General features: G+C 40.0%; 1 protein-coding gene across 4 annotated transcripts in view; it reads left to right on the plus strand.

Annotated features, from left to right (window-relative positions):
• Nucleotides 1-22,655, plus strand: part of LOC138757131 (WD repeat-containing protein 7) — a 686,960-nt gene that overhangs the window by 237,025 nt on the left and 427,280 nt on the right. For all 4 annotated transcript variants that reach the window (XR_011353355.1, XM_069923947.1, XM_069923949.1 and 1 more), the window contains 2 exons: nucleotides 3,297-3,415; nucleotides 12,561-12,684. Coding sequence is in view for 3 of the 4 variants with exons in the window: in XM_069923947.1 (XP_069780048.1) it covers nucleotides 3,297-3,415; nucleotides 12,561-12,684 (243 nt within the window). In the remaining variant the exon portion in view is untranslated. The remainder of the gene's footprint in view (nucleotides 1-3,296; nucleotides 3,416-12,560; nucleotides 12,685-22,655) is intronic.

The raw sequence follows: 22,655 nt of genomic DNA on the forward strand, positions 1-22,655 counted from the left end.
ATTTTGGCTTTTTATTTCCCTTGCTACAAATAGTGCATGAACAATTGCATATAGTTCAGAATATTCAATTCAGTGCTTAAATAAATGTCACTAAAATCTCATCCTATGCAAGCCAGTATCTACAAATAATGTAATCTGAGAATAAAATGTGATTGCATTATGTACATATGTAGTCTTTTTTTTCAAAAGTATTCTAATAATCCCTTAATAGCACTGAAAGTAGTGTATGTAGTTTTCAACAGTTGGAGCAGCAAATGAAAGGAGTGGAATTGTTAATTGGAATCGAAAAGAATTAAAAATTGTAATGACGACACAACTCTGATTACAAAATTACAAAGCTGTAATTACTAGATAGCAGAAGAAAAAAAATGAAGTATTTAGGTGTTTTTGCAAAGCACGTAGTTTTCAAACAGCTTGTACTAGTAAATGCCCAATATATTTTTCAGAGCCCCAAAGAAAAGCAACACATTTTAAGGATGACTTTTGAATTTTTGTTATGTGGAGATCCTATGATTAAAAGTAAATCACAAAAATCTGTAGACACCGTGGTTGAAGTAAAAAACAGGTCAACAGGTCAAACCGTGTCTTTTATGCACCAAAGTTGGAAATTGCGACATGCTACAAGCCTACACAGGCTAGGCCCCACAACTCTTCCTCTGGTATATTGATGACGACATTGGAGCGACCTCATGCATCTGCGGAGAGCTCATCAACTTCATCCACTTCGCATCTATCTTCCGCCCTGATCTCAAACTTACCTGCTCCATCTCCGATAACACTCTCCACTTCCTGAAACTCTCTGCCTCCATCTTTGTAGACAAGCTTTGCACTGATCTGTGCGACAAACCCTCTAACTCTCACAACTACCTTGACTACACCTCCTCACACCTTGACCCCTGCAAGGATTCCATCCCCTTCTCTCAAATTCTCCGTCTCCGCCGCATCTGTTCTCAAGATGAGGTCTCCCAGTCCAGATCTTCCGAAATGTCAGCCTTCTTCCACAGATGTGGCTTCCCCTCCATCGCCATCAACTCCACACTCACCTGCATTTCCTCCATTTCCTGCTCATCTGTCCTGACCCCCTGTGCCCCTAGACGGAACAAACATAGAATCCCCCTCATCCTCACATACCACCCTACTAGCCTCTGCATCCAACTCATTATCTGCTGGAATTTCTGGTACTTAATACTGGATCCCTTCACCAGACTAACATGACAGTCCATGGCCTTTTGCCCCCTCCTTCCCTGACCACCTGCAGATTGGAGGAACAACACTTGATCTTCCGTCGGGGCACCCTCAGCCAGATGGCATGAACATTGATTTCTCTGGTTTCTATTAAATACGTGCCTTTTCTGTCCCCTCTCTCTTTCCTGTCTTTCCATTTCTCCCTCCCTTCCACCATACCTGCCCAGCCAGCCCTCCTGCCCCTCATTCCTGCTGTCTCCTACCTCCCCTCATCCACCTAGCATTTCCTGACTTTTCCACCACCCCATTCCCCCCTACACTTTTGTTCTGATGCCGACCAGCATTCTCTCATGCCTTGCTGAAGGGCTCAAGTCCAAAACGTTGGTTATAACTTTCCAACTTCGCTGCACAAAAAACACAGTTTGACCATCATTTTGTGTTTTTCACTGTGGTTAAAAGTATTTGGGATATTACTCAATGCAAATTTTGAACAACCTTGGATAAAATTATTATAGCTTTACCATTTCATTTTTCCATTCTTACTAATGATATTTTTATTTTGTCCTCGTAAAAATTACTCTGCTTCTTTTCTCTTTTTTCTGTCTTCCTTTTCCTCTCCAAGCTGCTGTTACTACCAATGAGGCTGACTGCTCTGGCACGGTTTTACATCGCTGCCCTTCAGTCAATGAAGGTATTCTCCCTCTATAATACCATAATCAACTTTATTTTAATTTCTGTAGTTATTTTCAATGCAGCAGCATCCACTTACAGGTAAGTGAGTTCATGTAGGAGGAAATTTGCTCGGTGTACTTGCAGTAGGATAAGTTGTGATGAACATATTTTTCTTATTTTAGGGCATTGTTGTATTTTTGCATTCAAATTTTGTGCACAAAAATTAAACAATTATGCTAATTCTGATCTGGTTGGATAATATATGTCTGAAGAACAGTTTCTGATACTGGAATCTTTATATACATTCTCCAAAGTTACCATAAATATAAAAGGGAAATATGTCTATCAGCCAATAAAAATACATTTCTCAAAAACAGCATGTAGCTTTCATCTGATGTGATGTCATAAAATTTCATTCCTGTCTCATCAGAAAGGGTAATCTGCATACGAAATATGTGATTTAATTTGGCAATTGGAAAGAAATGTTTGCATAACACTAAATTGCTTTTTAAAAGGTCTAAATTTTGAAAGATTGTTGCATGGGGGTAGAGGGGAGAGCGACTAAATTACACCAGAAAATGGATAGTTGTGTTTCTTAAATGTACTTTTCAAAGTGATTTGAATAAAATTTTCAGCGGATAGAATTGCTCTTGAAATTAGAGCTACAGAACCATAGAAGGGTCTGCTTCTGCAGCACCAAAGGAGGCCCTTCGACCCATCTAGACCATGCTCAATTACTTATTCCACTTCCTCCCATTGAACTTGCACCCATAGCATCAGAAAAATATTTGAAATATCAGAACATTTTTGGATTCCCATTTACTCATACAGAATTGTTATGGACGTGAAATCTTGCAAACATTTGGCCTAATAAAATGTGTCATTGTAATCATTGATACATATTGGTGCAAAATTGAACATATGGTAGCTGAATAATATTTCAAACCATTGAATGTCTCGTCAAAATTATGCATTTACTTTCTTTGTAATTTATCAAACGTCATTAGCCACATTAGCAAGACTCCTATGGTATGATTTGATATGATTTTCTATTATCAGTGGATGTCATAATTTTAGACTGATCTTAGATTTGTGTATTGTCGTCGGTCGCTACAGGATCTCTGCTGTTAGTTTGTGTTGATCGTTTTCTAGTTAAGGTTCTAAAATAGTTCTGAAGTCCATTCTGTAATTGACATATTTCATTAAAAGTGAATAATTCGTTCTTAAAAATGCTGTGGCTTTAAATAAATTACTAAGTTGTGTTTTAAACCTTTTTCTCAAGATAGTTCAATGTTAAAGGTGACCAAGGCAGACCAAGCTGAATGTTTTAATACCTTATTCTGATGAAAATGTGTGTCAGACAAATAACCTTGTAATTTAGATTAATAGTCATGTGTGTTATTTCCATCATAAACAATGCATTTGATTTGTTTCCTTAGGCTGGAGTCAACTTGCAGCCATGCATTGTGTCATGCTTCCTGATCACCTTGGACAGAACAACTTCAGACCTCCACTTCTGGAGATGTTGGCCCGGAGGTGGCAAGATCGATGTTTAGAGGTAAGTAATAATTTAAAGATGTTTTGAACTGATTGTGCAAAGTCAATTAATCAGAATCAGAATTTATTGTCAAGACAAGTCATGAAATTCAGTGTTTCGCAGCAGCGTCAGAGTGAAAGTGTACACATTATAACCATCTTACAACATTACTATACAAAAATAACATTAATAATGCACGAAGAGTAAGGCAGTGTTCAGGAATCTGATGGCAGTGGGGAAGTAGCTGTCCTTGTGCCGTTGAATGCTCGTCTTCAAACTCCAGTTCTTTTTCCCAATGGCAGCAGAATGAAGAGGGCATGACCTGACACAAACACCGCCTTCCCTGGTTTTTCTAGATGCTTCCAAACATTCTGCTGCAGAAATGCTTTGATTAATGTTGTTTAGTTGTTTTGTCTTCTGATGGTTTTCTTGAGAATTAAGACATGAATAAATTTAAAGTTCACTTACAGATTGTTCGGTATGCCTGATATTCATTTCTCTGAGGCTTAATCTTGACAGGCTTGGACCATTTCTAACCATCACTACCTATGATTCCCATATCCTGCTCTTGCATGAGTCTGATGCAAAGGATCCATATCAATAGCTCTGTGCATTCTCAAGTACAGCGGCAAGGTCTGAATAGTACATGGGTCCTTGGGTTGCACTTTGTTATCAATGAAGTTAACAGTCTTTAAATGTCTGTGATACTGCTACTTCCTTGCTGCTCAGACCTTGATGCATTATGGCATCATTTTGACCAAGCGCTGAAGATACCCAGAGGAACTGATATCAAGGTCTTTGACTTTCTACATGGTCAGAGTAGAAGGCGATTTTGGCTGAAGGTGTACTTGCCTCCAAATGCAAAATAGTTCTATACCTCAGAATATTTTCCAATGATTTCTCTGCTCCTGGTGTGGAATTCATTGCTTATTTCAACTTCTTTTCTTGAATCAAGGTGCACTCATCTGGCACCTTGTCTGAGCAGTGAGGATTTCAAAATCTTTGTCAGGTTTCTTGCAATCCTCTACCCTGTCTCCCTCAGTAGCTTGGGACATCTGATCAGGCCATGTGGATTTATTCACTTGAAAGCTCACCAAAATATCTAATCAGATCACTTTATCAATGGTAATTTAAAAAAATCAATTTCACCTTCTCTGCTCATCTTCAACGACACCCCCCTTTCAATAGTGAATACAAATGAGAAGTTTTCTTTTAAAACTTCATTCGCAGGATGCCCCTTTGATCCCTAATGGGACTAACCATATTCCTGATCACTCTCTCACTCTTGATATATTTCTAAAATGCTTTGAGATTTTCCTTAATTTTGGTTACCAATTCTGTTTCATGCACCCCTCGCAACCCCCACCCCCCCCCCCCCAACTCCTTTCACTTTTCTGTCTACCTTTTTTAGTTTCTCTATATTTGAAATAAGCACTTTTTTTAATGCTATGTTTTATCCCTTGAATTTGAGACTTCCTTGGATTTATTGACCATTCCTTTCAGCCTCACTGTTTAATTTTTCAATGACTCCTACTGGTTGCTTGTGGCTACAACTGGCTATTCCCACTTTGCATTATTGCTTCAAAATAAGGTAAATGAACTATATGTAGAAGTTAATCTTATCCCCAGTTGAAATTGGCTCTTATAATTCAAGACTGAGAATAATTGGTACCCTTAATTGCATTTACGTCAGTAATTTCAAGAGTTTAAAAGCATGCTGATATAAGAGCGGATGGCATGGTTTATGAAGTGATTAGCACAACACCTTTATAGCACCATCTGATTGAATCCTGCGCTGTCTGAAAGGAGTTGTACATTCTCCCGTGAATTTATTTTACCTTGGTGGCTCCGTGGCACAGTGGATAGCGCATTGGACGTCTAGTAGATTGAAGATGTTCAAAGGTTCCGGGTTCGAGTCCCAGCTGAGTTGTTAGCTTTGGGGAGCATGGTAGGTGTCGCGGTTAGCACAATGCCTTTGTAGCACCAGTGATCAGGACTTGGGTTGGAATCCTGTGCTGTCGGTAGGAGCTTGTACATTCTCCCTGTGTCTGTGTGGATTTTCCCCAGACGCTCCGGTTTCATCTTCCCATTCAAAACATATTAGGGGTGTAGGTTAATTGGGTGTAAATTAGGGTCATGGACTCATGGGCTGAAATGGCCTGTTACCATGCTGTATGTTGTAGAGGCTGTTACTGCTTGAGAGGTTATGCTCAAAGAAGAGACACACGCTACAGGAGTGAATTCAACACTGGTTTATTGTGGTGGCAGCTCTGCTTATAAAGGGCTCAGAAGCTCATCTCTGACTGGTGGCATTATGATCTGCTTCCTGGGATTGGTTGTTTAGTGCTCTCTGGGGATCAGCCAATCAGTGAGGCCCTCTCATCTCTGCGTGTGGCTGCTTCCCTAGCTCCACCCAATTGGTTGCCACTGGCAAGTCCATCGGAGTGGGGTGCTGCAGCCGCGTGCTGCTGAGTTGGGCGCAGACTTCAAAGAGCTTATCCCATCTTGACCGGATGTGTAGACCGAACTCCCTGTGTCGGGTTGCTTCTTCGGGCATGGCGTGTTCGGGCGGCCCTGCTACATGACCCACCCCCCAGAATTGGCACAAGGCGAGGCCTTGTGCTTGGGAGGCTTGCCCCTTCGGCGTGGGGGAGGGCCATGGATTGGGTGGTCAGAGTCAAGGAATGCCGGTTTGAGCCAGTCCAGGGTGAAAGTCTCGTTTCTCCCCCCAATATCCAAAAGACATGTTGACCTGTTGTGTCATGTAACTTTGTAAGGGCCTTCGTAAGGTCTCTTTAGTGGGGTCTGTGTGTCCCGTGTCTGGTAAATACATATTTACAAGTGTCAAGTTCTTTTGGTATAATCTCGTTCATGAGCCGTGCTGCTTTGGCTGTATCGGGGCAAGTGTGTCCAAGTGGTCCCGCAGGCAGGACAAGGCAGTTACAGGGAAAGCGTTCCCATTGTCTTTGGCAGCCATGAATTCCCCCAGAATCACTGATAGTGCACCGTTCACCATTTCGGCTGGAAACCTCTAAGTCCTCTTTAGAGGCGGCCCGAAACCCCAGGACTACCCACTTGAGTTCATCCATCCAGTTAGGGCCATTGGAATCGCTCCACCAAACCATTGGCCTGAGGATAGTAAGCCGTGGTATGGTGTAGCTGAGTACCCAGGACGTTAGGGGCATTAGATCTGAGGCTGAAGGTAAATTGGGAGCCCCTATCCAAGGTTATATGCTCTTGAACCTCAAACCTTGCCACCCAGTTGTGTAGGAGGGCCCTGGTGCAGATTTCCTTTGAGCTCTTTGGCAAAGGGTTGGCTGCCGGCCATCTAGTCGACCTGTCTACTCGGGTCAGTAAGTAGCGTGTGCCTCTGGATATTGGTAGCGGACCCACCAGATCTAAGTGGATGTGGCTGAAACGGCGTCATGGTGGTTGAAATGACTGTGGAGGGGCTTTAGTGTGGGTGTGGATTTTCAAGGTCTGGCACTGTGTGCAATTCCTGGCTCACTGGCTGACCTCTTTGTGGAGGCCATTCCAGACAAATCAACTAGCAACCACTTTGATGGTCATTCTGATGGCGGGGAATGCCAGGTGGTGTATGGTCTCAAAAATGCACCTCCTTCAGGTAGTGAGAATGATGGGACGAGGCTTACCCATAGATGTATTGCACAGGACATTCTGCTCCCCAGGGTCATGCTGTACGTCCTCCAACTCGAGGTCGGTAAAGTCCTTATCCGCTACCTGTGCTTCAGCTCTAGCCTTATAGCCAATGCTAGATGTTGAGGTGTGTGCTGCCTTTAATGTGGGACATGACAGGGCATCGGCCATCATGTTGGATTTTCCTGCAATATGCTGAATGCCAGTTGAAAATTCTGAAATATTTGAAATGTTCCTTTGTTGTCTGGCTGACCACGGGTTGGAAACCTTAGAGAAGGCAAAGGTGAGAAGCTTGTGGTCTGAAAATTTGGAATTTCCTGCCTTCAAGGAAGTATCTAAAATATCTGATTGGCAGATACAATGCCAGGAATTCTCTATCAACAGCACTATATTTCAGTTCAGGCACCTGCAAATGTCTACTGAAAAATGCAAGGGGTTGCCAGTGTCCACTCACCCACTGTTCCAAAACTCCCCTTACTGCTGTGTCAGAAGCGACTACTGTGAGAGCGGTGGTGGCATCAGCTTTAGGGTGTATCAGGAGGGCAGCATTAGCCAGGGCATCTTTTGTTGCCTGGAACTAATCAGATGCCTCTTGGTTCTATGAAATCACCTTCGTACCAGTCATAAGGGAGAATAAAGGTTTCATGGTGGGAGCCGCTCCTGGCAGGAATCAGCAGTAAAAATTCACTCTGCTGGCAAACTCTTGTAGTCCCCTTACTTGGGTAATGCACGAATGGCCTCTACCTTGTTGGGTAGTGGTTTAGTCCCGTGGCAGTCAATCCTGTGACCTAAAAAGTCAATTGAGTCTTCACTGAACTGGCATTTTGCTGGATTAATTGTCAGGCCAAACTCACTCAACCTGAGACACAACTGTCTAATGTGAGTGGCATGTTCAGCACGGTCACAGCTTGCAATCAAAATGTTATCAAGGTAAATGAACACAAACTTCTCAAAGCATCCATAAGTCTTTGAAAGGTCTGTGAGGCGTTTTTAGGCCGAAGGACATTTTGAGGGATTCGAAAAGAGTTCTGCAGAGGAGGACAAAAGGATTAATTAGGAAAGGTAAAAGGGATTATGAGAGGAAGCTGGCAGGGAACATAAAAAATGACTGTAAAAGCTTTTATAGATATGTTAAGAGAAAGAGGTTAGTTAAGACAAATGTGGGTCTGTTGCGGACAGAAATGGGTGAGTTTATCATGGGGAACAAGGGTATGGCAGACTGTTTGAATGACTATTTTAGTTTTGTCTTCATCAAGGAAGACATAACTAATCTACAGGAAATTATTGAGGATTGGGGATCTATTGTGATGGAGAGACTAAAGGAAATAATTGTAAGTCGAGAAGTTGTATTAGTTAAATTGCAGGGATTAAATGTGGATAAATCCCCGGGGCTGGATAGTCTGCATCAGAGAGTGCTGAAGGAAGTAGCCCAGGAAATAGTGGATGCGTTGGTGATAATGTTTCAAACCTCTTTGGATACTGGATTAGTTCCTGAGGATTGGAAGGTGGCCAACATAACCCCACTCTTTAAGATGGGAGGGAGAGAGAAATCGGGAAACTACAGACCAGTTAGCCTGACATCGGTAGTAGGGAAGGTGCTAGAATCAGTTATTAAAGATGCAATTGCAGTACATTTGGAAAGTAGTGGTATCATCGCACAGAGCCAGCATGGTTTTGTGAAGGGGAAATCATGTCTGACAAATCTAATTGAATTTTTTGAGGATGTAACCAGTAGAGTGGATAGGGGAGAACCAGTGGATGTGGCATAGCTGGACTTTAGTAAGTCATTTGATAAGGTTCCGCACAGAAGACTAGCATATAAACATAAAGAGGATGGTGTACGAAGTATGGTATTAAGGTGGATAGAAAATTGGTTGAGGGACAGGAAGCAAAAAGTAGAAATAAATGGGTTCTTTTCAGAATGCAGCCAGTGACGAGTGGGCTACCGCAGGGCTCAGTGCTGGGGCTGCAGTTGTTTACGATATATATCAATGACTTAGATGTGGGAATAGATAGCAGTATCTCGAAATTTGCAGACAGTTCGAAGTTGGGTGGCAGAGTTAGCTGTGTGGAGGATGCTAGGAGAGTGAAGGGTGATTTGAACAAGTTAGACGAGTGGGCCAGAATGTGGCAGATGCAGTATAATGTGGATAAATGCGAGGTTATCCACTTTGAAGGTAAGAACAGGAAAGAGGATTCTTATTTAAATGGTATCTGTTTAGGAAAAAGGGAGATGCAGCGAGACTTGGGTGTTGCTGTGCATCAGTTGTTGAAAGTGGGCGTGCAGGTGCAGCAGACGGTGAAGAGGGCGAATGGTATGTTGCCATTCATAGCGAGAGGATTTGAGTCCAGGAGTAGGGAAATTCTGCTGCAGCTGTACAGGCCTTTGGTGAGACCACACCTGGAGTACTGCATGCAGTTTTGGTCGCCTTATCTGAGGAAGGATATCCTTGCCTTGGAGGGGGAGCAGAGAAGGTTCACTAGGCTGATACCGGGGATGGAAAGACTTGCATATGAAGAAAGGTTGGATAGACTATACTTGTATTCTTTGGAATTTAGAAGATTGAGGGGGAATCTTTTAGAAACATAAAATTCTTAAGGGTTTAGACAGACTAGATGCAGGAAGGTTGTTTCCAGTGCTGGGAAAAACCAGAACCAGGGGCCATAGTTTAAGGATAAGGGATAAGTTTTTTAGGACTGAGATGAGGAAAAAATTCTTCTCTCAGAGAGTGGTAAATGTGTGGAATTCTTTGCCACAGGAAGTAGTTGAGGCTGGTTCCCTGTCAATATTTAAGTGTCGGTTAGATTTGGCCCTTGTGACCAAGGGGATTAGGGGGTATGGGGGGAAGGCAGGAACCGGGTACTGATCAGCCATGATCATAATGAATGGCAGTGTAGGGCCAAATGGCCTACTCCTACAACATATTTTCTATGTTTCAAATGGTGTTATAATTGCAGACTTTGTGATATCCTCAGAGTGGATGGAGATCTGATGATAGCCACGGATTGAGTCAATTTTGGAATATATCTGTGCCCCTTGTAGGTTTGCGAAAAGTCCTGAAAATGGGGGACATGATATCTATCTAGCATGATGGCTTCATTTAGCCAGCGGTAGTCCCTGCATAGACTCCAACCCCCTGATGCCTTAGGGACCATGTGGAGGGGGGAGGCCCAGAGGTCGTTGGATTAGCAGACAATTCTGAGCTCCTTCATTTAAAAAAAAACCTCCTCCTTGGCGAGGTTGAGTTTATCTGTTGGGAGGTGGCATTAAATGGGGGGGCCTTTAGTGAGGATCTGATGCCTTGCTGCATGTTCAGACTCAGTGGAGTTAAAGTGTGGCATCGTGATGGAGGGGAACTCGGCTGGAATCATGGCAAATTCATTGCTTGGACTTGCCAGCGAGTGTAGGTGGGGAGTGGTCAGTTTGGTGCGTTCCAGTGCAAGGGTCTCAAAGGTCTTTGTGTGTACTAGCCGGTGGCCCTTGATATTGACTAGGAAGGAATTGACCCTTAGGGTCTGCCCCGAGGAGAGGCTGGAGGACGTCTACAAAATCATATCACCAAGTGGCGGTTGCCGAAATGGAGGGGGATAGTAAGGGTGCTATAGGTCTGTATTGAAGAGTTATTGATAGCCAGTTACCTGCGCCCTGCCTTCTGGTGGTGTGCATTGGAGGTAGAGGAAGGGAGGACACTGATCTTGGCCCCGGTGTTGACCTGGAAGCGTCGGCCTGACACTGTATCCCTGATATTGAGAAGGCTGTTGTGTAGGCCAGCCGCCGCAGCCACTATCGATAATCGGTGTTGACATTTCCTGCGAACCTGCAGGGTGATTGGCATTGGCAGGCCTCACAATCCTATCGCTGATGGTAGAATCAATATGGCTCACCAGGGTTTGCAGGCTTGGAGGAAGACTTGCTGGTTGGTCTGTCGAATGGCCTCCTGGTTGGCCAATATTGATGAGAAGAGGCCATGCGGATGTCCCTTCTTGTCACCCAGAGCCAGTTGGCTCTGGCGGCTACCTTCCTGGGGTCCGCAAAGTCCTCCGGTTATGAGTAGACAGATGTCCTCAGGTAATCGCTCCAGGAAATTTGCTTGAATAGAGCACAAAGGGTATGACCATCATTTAAACCGAGCATGTTCCTCATGAGGACAGATGAGGCCCTGTCCCCCAAACTCCGTGAGTAGCAGACCCATGCCATGAAAGCCTAAAAGCTTGGGTTAGCAGCTCCTCGATGGCCTGAAACTTCCCTAGTTCAGCGGTTTCTGGAGGAAGTCAGTAATGTGTGCTGCCATGTCCTGCTTGAGAGTGCTGACCACATAGTAGAAGCAGGTGTCATCAGCGGTGATGGCAAACTGCACCTCAGCTTGCTGGAATCACACCCATGGCTGTGATGTCTAGAAGCTGGACAGCTTCATCAAGACTGTGTTGATTGCAGACTGGTCGCTTATTCTTCAGATCCACGATGCCAGTTGGAGCATTAAGGGGTTATCACTGTAGCGGCTGCTACTGCTGGAGAGCTTACGCTCGAAGGAGAGACACACACTATGGAGTGAATTCAACACTGATATATTGTGCTGGCAACTCTCCTTATAAGAGCTTAGAAGTCTATTGTGACATCATTATGCCACCTGACTGATGACATTACGATCTGTTTCCTGGGATTGGATGTTTAGTGCTATCCAAGGAGTGGCCAATCAGCAGGTCCCTCTCATCCCCAGGTGTTACTGCTTCCCTAGTCCCACCCATTTAGCTGCCGCTGACCAGCTCATCAGAATGGGGCACTTCAGTCACATGCTGATGATTTGAGCGCTGACTTCGAAGTGCATAGCCTGTCTCGGCCGACTCTATAGGCCGCAGGCCTCCGGTGTCAGGTCGCCGCTTCGAGCCAGGTACATTTGGCGGCCCACTACAATGTCTAATTTTAATTTTTAAATTTAAATTTAGGACACCAAAAAAAAAACACTTTTTCTCAAATTTTGATGAATTGCAGTCAGAAAATTGAAAATATCTGATTTTCAATATTAAAGTATTTGCAGATTCAGAAGTCTATTTTTCTACGTAATATGGGGTGTAATTTCAAGTTTGGTTTACTTGAAAAATACTTTGCTGGCTATCACAGTTTTAGAGCATTTTATTGAGGTTGGTAAATCGTATTTTGTACCTGCGGTTGATAAATGGTAGCCTCGACATCACAACTGTGCTGAAATAGTAAAAATATTACTTTGTTTAAATACACTTGTTTGAAAAAAAAAAGACAACATGAGGGTTGAATGAAGACCACCAAACATTACACATCTAAACGTTGGCAATTCCTGGGGTCACACAAACTGTGTGATTCTATATTGTTTACAATGTAACATTGCAACAAAAGTTCTGCTTCTATTAATTGAACTGCTCATCTTAACAATGATTTTAATTTTGAAATTTTTGCCTTTCATTTTTATTTAGTTTGTATCATCCATAATTTCACACTAAAATTTATACATTTCACCAATCTTTTCTTCAATAGGTGAGAGAAGCTGCTCAAGCTTTACTGTTAGCAGAGCTTCGCAGAATTGGCAAAGAAGGAAGAAAGGAAACGATAGATATTTGGGCACCATACCTGCCACAATATGTTGATAATGTTCTATCACGTAAGTGCCTTTTTGGTTTCTTATAACTGGATAGATTGTGAAGGCAGCATTTTATAAGCAGTGATTCCTAATCTGGGTTTGGCTCATTGTCAGTGAGAAGGCTGAACTTATACGAACCATCCGAGACTCTCAAATGTGGAAAGCAAGATCTAATTATTTATTTATTTGTATTGATGAGATACTTGACCTGCATATGTATTATTTGTCTATGTTTGTTATGTCTGTTTGTGTGTCCATATGTTTTGCATCAAGCAACGGAGAATGCTTTTTCATTGGGTTGTACTCATACAATCACATGTCAAGAAACTTGTTATCCTTCCAAGTTTCCTATCTTGGTGAGGGTTTGAAGATGACCGAGATTTCAGCAGTTTTACATTGATGTAATTCTGTAAGAAAGTTCGAAACTAAGTATAAATATGTAAAGAACAAAATACTTGGCATGCTAGCTGCCCTCAACAGGTCTTGAAGAGAAAAAAAGTGTTTGACAGATTGTAGCATTTCAAATAAGCTAACTGAAGAACAGTACATACTGATTTTGTCCATAACAATGTATCTCATGTATGGATGATGCAGAAAAAGTTGTTATCTGACCCTGGGAATGTACTCATGTGTAACAATATTAATATTTGGGGAGAATTTATAAGATTTAGAGTAGGTCACATACATACACACATTTTAAAACAGATCTTATTTGAAAGACTGAAGAATTCACATTACAAGATCTCTGGAGAATGTAAGCACCTTTCACAAGTAGGTGTTAATTGAACTGACTTTATAAAATGCTTGACCATTGTCTTGCTGGAGTCCTGCTGTCTGTCAGTACCCTTTCTGCATCGTGCTCACAGAAAGGTCAATTCTGGATTGTTTACCGAAGATGACAACTTGAGAAGAAGAAAGAACTCCTGTTGTTTGCTGGAGAAGGTGGGGTTTTGCAAGACATGAGTTACATGCTCTCTTTGGAATTTCAGTTGGGAAAGAGAGAGAGTCAGCTCAGTCAGTCAGTCAGTGTGTGGGACACTGACAAGTAACTGAAAAGTGCAATCCAGAGAAAACTGTTTGAAACTGTTGAAAGCAAGTTCCAGAGCAGTAGATGGCTGGAAGTGCTATCTGACTAATGTTTCTCTTGAAATAGAGGAAGGAATGGAACTCTGTGGTAGCTTGAAGAAAGAGGTTACCATCTAGAAGACCCTGATGGGGCAAGTTTCATCAGCAAGTCCCTGAGGTGACTAGTGGTGGTACCTCAGTTGTGGAAATCCTGGAACAACAAATCTCTCTTTCTGCAAACCCTACAAGAACCTTCCTGAGCGGTAAACAGTTACCTTTCAAGCACCAAAGCCTGGTGAACTTTATACATGTTAAATTCTGTGCATAGTATGGTGATTGTCTACAACCAGAGAACTTGGAAGAAGGAGAAATGAGATTGAACTGTGAACCAAAGAACTTTTCTTGAATTTACACACACATTACATAAATGTGCGCTTAGAATTAGAAGGGGGTAATTTGGGTTAGTATCGAGTATAGTATAAGAATAGAGTTAAGTTAAAGTTTGATTCTATTTTCATGTTTGAAGTTGATTAAAAATAACTTTTGTTTTAAAAACCACTGGTCTTGGTGAATGTCTATTGCTGCTGGATTTTGGTGTCCTTTGGGATTGTAACACATGGTAGTCCCTTTTAAACCTTTCAGGGCTTGAATATTCTTAGCAGGAGAGAACTGGGGAATTCACTGCATGTTTCCACCTATGGTATTGAAAATAAGTGGTCATGGCATCACCAGCTGTTTCTTAAGTGGTTGTGATTTCTTGGTTTAAAGCATTGCATTTAAATAGTTGTATGCTTTGATCATTGTTCTGAAATTAAATGATCACAACTCTGCCACCAGTTAGTACCAAGAACATTATAATACAGAAACCCATTTAGTCCATATCAAACAATATTTCTGCAGAGTCCCATCGACTTCCACCCGGACCATAGTCTCCTACACACTTTGATCCATGTAACTATCCAGTGTTAAATGTTGAAATCAAAGCTGCATCCACCACTTCCGCTGGCAACTCGTTCCCCACTCACTACCCTCTGAGTGACGGCATTCCCCCTTGTTTCCCTTAAATATTTCACTTTTCACTCTTAACCCATGTCCTTTCGTTCTTGACTCACTCAACCTCAGTGGACAAAGCCTGCTGCATTTACCCAATCTCTATCCCTCATAATTTTGTATACCTCTGTCAAATCTCAAATCCTACCTCCCCCTACCCCTCTTATGTTCCAGGAAATAAAGTCCAAACCTATTGCTGTTGAACAGTTGGAAGAACTGCATCTGTGCAAATAATGTGAATGCTACAGAACATTCTGTTTCTATTAATTCCCATTCGAAAGTGCCACATTTGAAAACTGAATGAAGGCTTAAATTGTGATTTTATGTGATCTTCCCGTGCTTGCAACTATTGTTAACTATTGGGCATTAAAAGGGCTGCTTAGGCTATCATAATAAATCTTTTTTGTGCTCCATCCAAATCGAGTCCAAGTTATTTACTTCTTATATTGCTTAGAAGAAAGATCTCTGGATTTTTTGATATGTTGCTTTTTGTGATTTTATTTAATATCTGATTTAGATCTTCCAAAAATTTTTCCACTTTCTCACATGCCCAAATTGCATGTACTGTTGTTCCCGTTTCCTTCTTACAGCGAAAACATCTATCTGATACTGTTGGGTCCCATTTATTTAACTTTTGGGGGTGATGTATAGCCTATGCAACCAATTATATTGTATTATGTGTAACCTCGTGTTTATTGTATTTCTCATAGTTCCGGAGCATAGCTTTTCCCATGTTTCATTCTTTATCTTTATGTTTAGATCTTGTTCCCACTTATTGTTTGGGTTTACAGCTTATTTCCTCGTTCTCTTTCTCTTGCAGTTTGATGTACATGTTTGTTATAAATCTTTTAATTATCATTGTGTCTGTAATCACATATTCAAAATTGCTTCCTCTGGTAACCTCAGCCTACTTCCCAATTTGTCCTTCAAGTTGGTTTTCGGTTGGTGGTATGCAAACATTGTACCGTGAGTTATACCATATTTGCACTTCATTTGTTCAAAGGATAATAATTTATTTCCCAAAAAACAATTTTCTATTCTTTTGATCCCTTTTCTCTCCCATTCTCTAAAGGAAAGGTTATCTATTGTGAAGGGGATTAGTTGATTTTGCGTCAATATTAATTTTGGTAGTTGATCATTTGTTTCTTTCCTTTCTACGTGTATTATGTCAACCTGGAAATCAGAAGATAGCCTGAAAATACAGCAATGGTACATAGAAATAAATAAATGTATTCTATTGGAAAAAATAACATATAATTTAAGAAATAACATCACAGTATTCAAACAAATTTGGGAACCGTACATGGAACACAACAGAGAAGTCCTACCACGGACCTCCACTGCCTAAAATGACAGAAGGAGAAGAAGACGAAATGAACTGACCCAGTATGTAAAAGTAGAAGACACAAATTTCTTGTTTATTTTCATTGTGTGATGACATTGTTTAATGGGTTTAATGTATCATATAGGTTGAACGTTGAGTGGGTGGGGAGGGGGTGTGAAGGAGGGAGGGAAAGGAGGGGGAAAAGGGGAGATTCAAAGAGGGAAATATTTATGTGTATTTTGGTCAATATGGTTCATAGTGTGAAAAATAAAAAAATTAAGAAAAAGGGCTGCTTAGTAAGTAGTCCAAGTATTTCTGTTAACTATTCTAGGATAGGTTTGGAAAGCATTTAACATATTTTTTTTTCTTTAGACGGATGCAAATTTCTGGGTTTATATGACTCACATCATGTAATTTTTATTAATTTTTTTTTAATGGTTGATGAGCACCCCCCAAAGCACCTTTGAGCAACCTGTTGAGAAATATATGTTTGAAGCATTCATGGTGAGGCTTGGCAGTGTTCTTGGAGACTGTGAACTTTTCATTCAGTTTTGGTCATTTTTTTAATTTTTTTTATTTTTCACACTGTGAACCATATCAACCAAAATATGTACAAATGTTTCTCATTAAATATACACAGTGGCATTTTCTCCCTTTTTTCCTCCTTTCCCTCTCTCCCCTCTTCCCACGCCCCTCCAAAACTCATAAATATTCAACATATACAATACAATAAAACCATAAATCAATATCTTCACATAAAGGAAAATAAACAAGAAAAATGCTTCATCTATTTGTTACACACTGAATGAAGTCGTTTTGTTATTTTAGGGGGTGGAAGTCCGAGGCAAGCTCTCTCTCTTATGTTCCATGTATGGTTCCCAAATTTGTTCTAACTATGTGACTTTATTTTTTAAACTATATGATATTTTTTCCAATGGAATACATTTATTCATTTCCATGTACCATTGCTGTATTCTCAGGCTCTCTTCCATTTTTCAAGTTGACATTATACAATTTTTTCCTGCAGCTAAGGCTATCATAATGAATCTTTTTTGCGTTTTACCAATTTGAGGCCTAATTCTTTACTTCTTATGTTACTTAAAAGAAAGATCTTTAATATCTGATTTTGCTCTACCCTAAACGTTTTCACTTTCGTACATGCCCAAATTGCATGTACTGTTCCCATTTCCTTCTTACAGAGAAAACATCTATCTGATAATGTTGAATCCCATTCTTTTAATTTTTGAGGAGTGATATATATCCTGTGTAACCAATTATATTGTATCATGCGTAACTTGTGTTACAATATTCTTCATAGTTCCAGAACATAACTTTTCTCACACTACATTTTTTATCCTTATGTTTAAATCCTTTTCCCACTTCTGTTTAGGTTTATAGTTTATTTCATCATTTTCCTTATCTTGCATCTTAATGTACATGTTCGTTACAAATCTTTTAATTATCATTGTGTCTGTAATCACATATTCAAAGCTGCTTCCTTCAGGTAATCTCAATCTGTTTCCCAATTTATCCTTTAAGATTTCAGTTGATGATATGCAAACATTGTACCATAAGTTATTCCTTATTTGTACTTCAACTGTTGAAATGTTAATAAATTATTACCCAAAAAAAATTTTCTATTCTTTTGAATCCTTTTCTCTCCCATTCTCTATTGTAAAAGGGATTAGTGGGTTTTGCGACAATAATAATTTTGGTATTTGGTAATTGTTTTTTTTCCTTTCTAAGTGGATTTTCTTCCATGTATTAAGTAAATGATGCAATACTGGTGAGCTTTTATATTGCACCAACTTTTCATCCCACTTATAAACTATACCTTCTCCCCTATTTTATCTAGTTTTATCTTAGTCCAGTCTGGTTTTTCCCTTGTCTGGTAAAAATCTGATAAATACCTTAATTGTGTGGCTCTATAATAATTTCTAAAGTTTGGTAACTGCAAACCACCTTGGTATACCTCTGTTAATTTATCTAACGCTACCCTTGTTTTCCTTCTTTTCCACAAGAATTTCCTCATTATTCTCTATAGTTCATTAATTTTTTTTTTCTGTTGTTCTAAGTCTTCCTGCAATTTCTTTATTAGTGGCTGATAATTTAGTTTGTACAAGTGGCTTAAGTTATTAACTAATCTGATACCTAGGTATCAGATTGCTTGTGCTTGCCATTTAATTGGTGATTCTTTTTTTAAATTCTGTATAATGCACATTACTCATTGGCATCACTTTATTTTTATTTGCGTTGATCTTGTACCCCGATATTTCTCCATATTCCTTCAATTTCTTAAAATTCTTTTATTGATATCTCTCGTTCTGTTGGGCATACCATGATATCATCTGCAAATAAGCTAATTTTATACTCCTTTTCCTTTATTTTTATCCCTTTTATTTTATTTTCTATTCCTATCAGTCCTGCCAAAAGTTCTATTGCTAAGGCGAACAATGAGGGGATAATGGACTTCCCTGTCTAGTTGACCTACTTAATTTAAATTGATTTGATACATATCCATTTACTGCTACCTGTGCCAACGGTCCATTATACAATGCTTTAATCCAATTTATATATTTTTCTGGTAGATTGAACTTCTGTAATACTTTAAATAGGTAGTTCTACTCTACTCTGTCAAAGGCTTTTTCTGCGTCTAAAACAACAACCACTATTGGTTTCTTATTTCCTTCAACTGCATGAATTAGATTAATAAGTTTACAGACATTATCCGCTGTTTGTCTTTTCTTAATAAATCCAGTTTGATCTTGTATTACTATTTTTGGTACACAATCGGCCAATCTGTTTGCTAATAATTTCGCTATTATCTGAGTTAAGTAGAGATATTGAACGATAGGATGCTGGTGTTAATGGATCCTTCCCCGTCTTTGGTATTACTGTAATTATTGCTATCTTACATGAATCTGGCAAGTTTTGTGTTTCTTCTACCTGGTTCATTACTTCTAGGAGAGGAGGAATTAATAACTCTCTAAATGTTTTATTAAATTCTATTGGAAATCCAACCTCTCCTGGTGTTTTATTGTTTGGAAGCTTTTTTTTTAATATATCCTGTACTTCCTCTGTTTCAAATAGTTTTATTAGTTTGTTTTGTTCCTCTTGCAATTTCGGCAGTTCAATTTTAGCTAAAAACTCCTCTATCATCTTTCCCCTCATTCTCAGTTTGGTATAATTGTTCATAAAATTCCTTAAAGTTTTCATTAATCTCTGATGGGTTATATGTAATTTGTTTGTCCTTTTTCCTTGATGACAATACATTTTTTTTAGCTTGTTCTGTTTTTAGTTGCCAGGCTAATATTTTTTGTGTTTTTTCTCCCAGTTCGTAATTCTTTTGCTTTGTTTTCATTATGTTCTTCTCCACCTTATATGTTTGTAATATTATGTATTTTATTCTTTTGTCTGACAATTCTCTCTTTTTCATTATATCATCCCTTTTTACTAGTTCCTTTTCTCTACTTACTATCTCCCTTTCCAACTGCTCTCTTTCCTGATTGTAGTCCTTTTTCATCTTAGTTACATAACTTATTATTTGTCTCTAATGAAGGCTTTCATTGCAACCTATATTATAAATTTGTCTTTCACTGACTGTGTTTATTTCAAAATATGTTTCAATTTGGCGTTCAATAAACTCTCTAAATTCCTGCCTTTTAAGTAGCATGGTGTTTGACCTCCATCTATATGTTCTTGGTGGGATATCCTCCAGTTCTATTGCTAATAACAGGGATGAATGATCTGATAATAGTCTAGCTTTATACTCAGTTTTCCTAACTCTCCCTTGAATATGGGCCGACAACAAAAACATATCAATTCTTGAGTATGTTTTATGCCGACTCGATTAATATGAATATACCTTCTCTCTTGGGTGTGGCCTCCTCCATATATCCATAAGTTTAATTTCCTGCATTGATTTAACCATAAATTTGGCTACTTTATTCTTTTTGGTTGTCTTTTTTCCAGTTTTATCCAACATTGGATCTAAATTAAGGTTGAAATCCCCTCCTATCAATATATTTCCTTGTGTGTCCGCAATCTTCAAAAAAATATCCTGCATAAACTTTTGATCCTCCTTGTTAGGCGCATTATATATTGAGCAAATTCCAAAATTCTGAGTATATCTGACATTTTATCATTACATACCTCACTGCTGGATCTATTATTTCCTCCTCTATTTTGATTGGTACATTTTTGTTAACTAATATGGCTACACCTCTAGCTTTTGAATTATGTGATGCTGCCGCTACGTGTCCTACCCAGTCTCTCTTTAATTTGTTATGGTCCACTTCAGTTAGATGCATTTCCTGCACAAATGCTCTATCTACTTTTTCTTTTTTCAGTAAATTTAGTAGCCTCTTCCTTTTAATTTGGTTATGTATTCCATTAATGTTTATAGTCATATAGTTTAATGTGGCCATCTTGTATCTTGCTTACACTTCTTTTCCACTTCCTCACCACCTCCATCCCCCTTTTTCCCATTTTGATTTCTTAGTTTTCCTTTATTAAACTCAATGTACGACAACACATTTAAAACATAAAATACTCCAAATATTCCCACACCCAATAATACTTTAATTCCAAATGCTCCCCACCCCTCTCTGGGTTGCCCCTTATCCTTTGCCGGGCAACCACAACTCCCCATTCCATTTGGATTGCGATCCTGCTCACAAGCGTCAACTGATTTTGCAGTGATGATTATTCCCTCTCCCCCTAGCCCCCCCAGAAAATACTTTTTATTTACACACATATATCAAAGCTCTCTCGTTTTTCCCCCTTCCTTCTTTCCCTTCTTTTTTCCTTCTTTAGTTCTTTACATATACATTGTTTTTACATCTTTACATATACTTTATCGCCATTCTTCATTCTTGTTACATCTCTTCATCTCTCCTTCTGTCCTGCAAATGTTCTGCAAATTCTTGTGCTTCCTCTGGATCTGAGAACAGTCTGTTTTGCTCTCCCGGGTATAAATACTTTAAGCACGGCTGGATGTCTTAACATGAATTTGTAACCTTTTTTCCATAAAATCATTTTCGCTGTATTAAACTCCTTCCTCCTCTTTAAGAGTTCAAAAATTATGTCTGAGTAAAAAAATATTTTTTGACCTTTTTATTCCAATGGCTTATTATTTTCTCTAATTTTATTCCTTGCCCGCTCCAGTAAATTTTCTCTTGTTGTATATCTCAAAAATTTTACTAAGATGGATCTTGGTTTTTGATGTGTCTGAAGTTTCGGAGCTTGTGCTCTGTGTGCCCTTTCTATTTCCATTTCTTCCTGCATTTCTGTCGTTCCCAGGACCTTTGGGATCCATCTTTTTATAAATTCCTTCATGTCTGTGCCGCCTTCACCCTCCTTCAGGCCCACTATTTTAATGTTGTTTTGCCTACTATAATTTTCCAACATATCAATTTTCTGAAATAGCAACTCGTGTGTCTCTTTAATTTTTTTGTCATTTTCTTCCTATTTTTCTCTTAAGTCATTTACTTCCATTTCTACAACCGTTTTCCACTCTTCTACATTCTCTACTCTTTTCCCTATTTCTGTCATGACCATTTCTAAACTTTGCATTTTATCTTCTGCTCTTTTCCTTTTTCTTTTAATTGCACTAAATTCTCAGGATAACCATTCTTTCAAAGGTCTCTTCAAAAAAGGCTTTATCTATATTCTGTCCATCAGCTTTACCTTCTATTTCTCTGTGAAGATCTTGGTCTTTTTCTTCCTCTTCTGTGTCTGTACCTGTGTTTGTGTCTTCTTCTCTTCTTTGTATCAGTTTCTCTTCCGTTTTTCCTGATGAGCTGCTTATATCTCTTTGTCAGGCCTCCTCTTGATGGGTCTCTTGCTGTTGGTCTTCCCCTCCTGGGCTACCCGTCTGTCGGGCCTCCTGCCATTGATCCTCTTGTCGGTCACCCCTCCGTCTTTCTCCCTCATCTGTTTCCTCGCTCCCTCCCCTGCCGCCTTCCTCATCCTGAGTGCCTTGGTGTCAGGTGTCCTTTAGCTGGTCACACTGTGGCTGCCCGCTCCTTTGCTGAGCCCCCCTACTGTTGGTGTTTTCTTTCTCCTTTGATTGCGCACTGCGCACTTTTTGGATCCGAGAGCCATTTTTGAAGTCCACCGGTTGAGAGGTCGTGACTCTGCAGGGCAGGCACAAACCTCGGGGATCAGGCGCTCCTCACCACCACAGCTCTCTGTTCCTTCGTGCAGGTAAGGCCTTCTTCTTTCTTCTCCAGTAAATTTGCTTTTTTTTTTGGTTGTTTTTCTTTTCTCCTTCTTGGGTGCCATCTTCTTTCTCTTCTCTGTAACTTTATCTTATATTTCTTATACTTTTTTTGTTGAGCTTTGTCTTTTCCTAACTTTTTTCCTTTTTTTCTGGAGAGGGCTGGTTTTACCCGACCGGCCACTACTCCATCATGTGACTCCTCCCAGTTCTGGTCATCTTGAGACAAGAACCTTCAAGATCCTTAAGCCTTTGAAGATTTACCAAGGGACTGGTCTGAGTCAGAGTGGAAAGGCATTTTGGCGAATAGGGTGTGAAGTGGTGGTGCAGGAG

Source organism: Narcine bancroftii, chromosome 3 (genome assembly GCF_036971445.1).
Source record: "Narcine bancroftii isolate sNarBan1 chromosome 3, sNarBan1.hap1, whole genome shotgun sequence".
NCBI lineage: Eukaryota > Metazoa > Chordata > Chondrichthyes > Torpediniformes > Narcinidae > Narcine > Narcine bancroftii.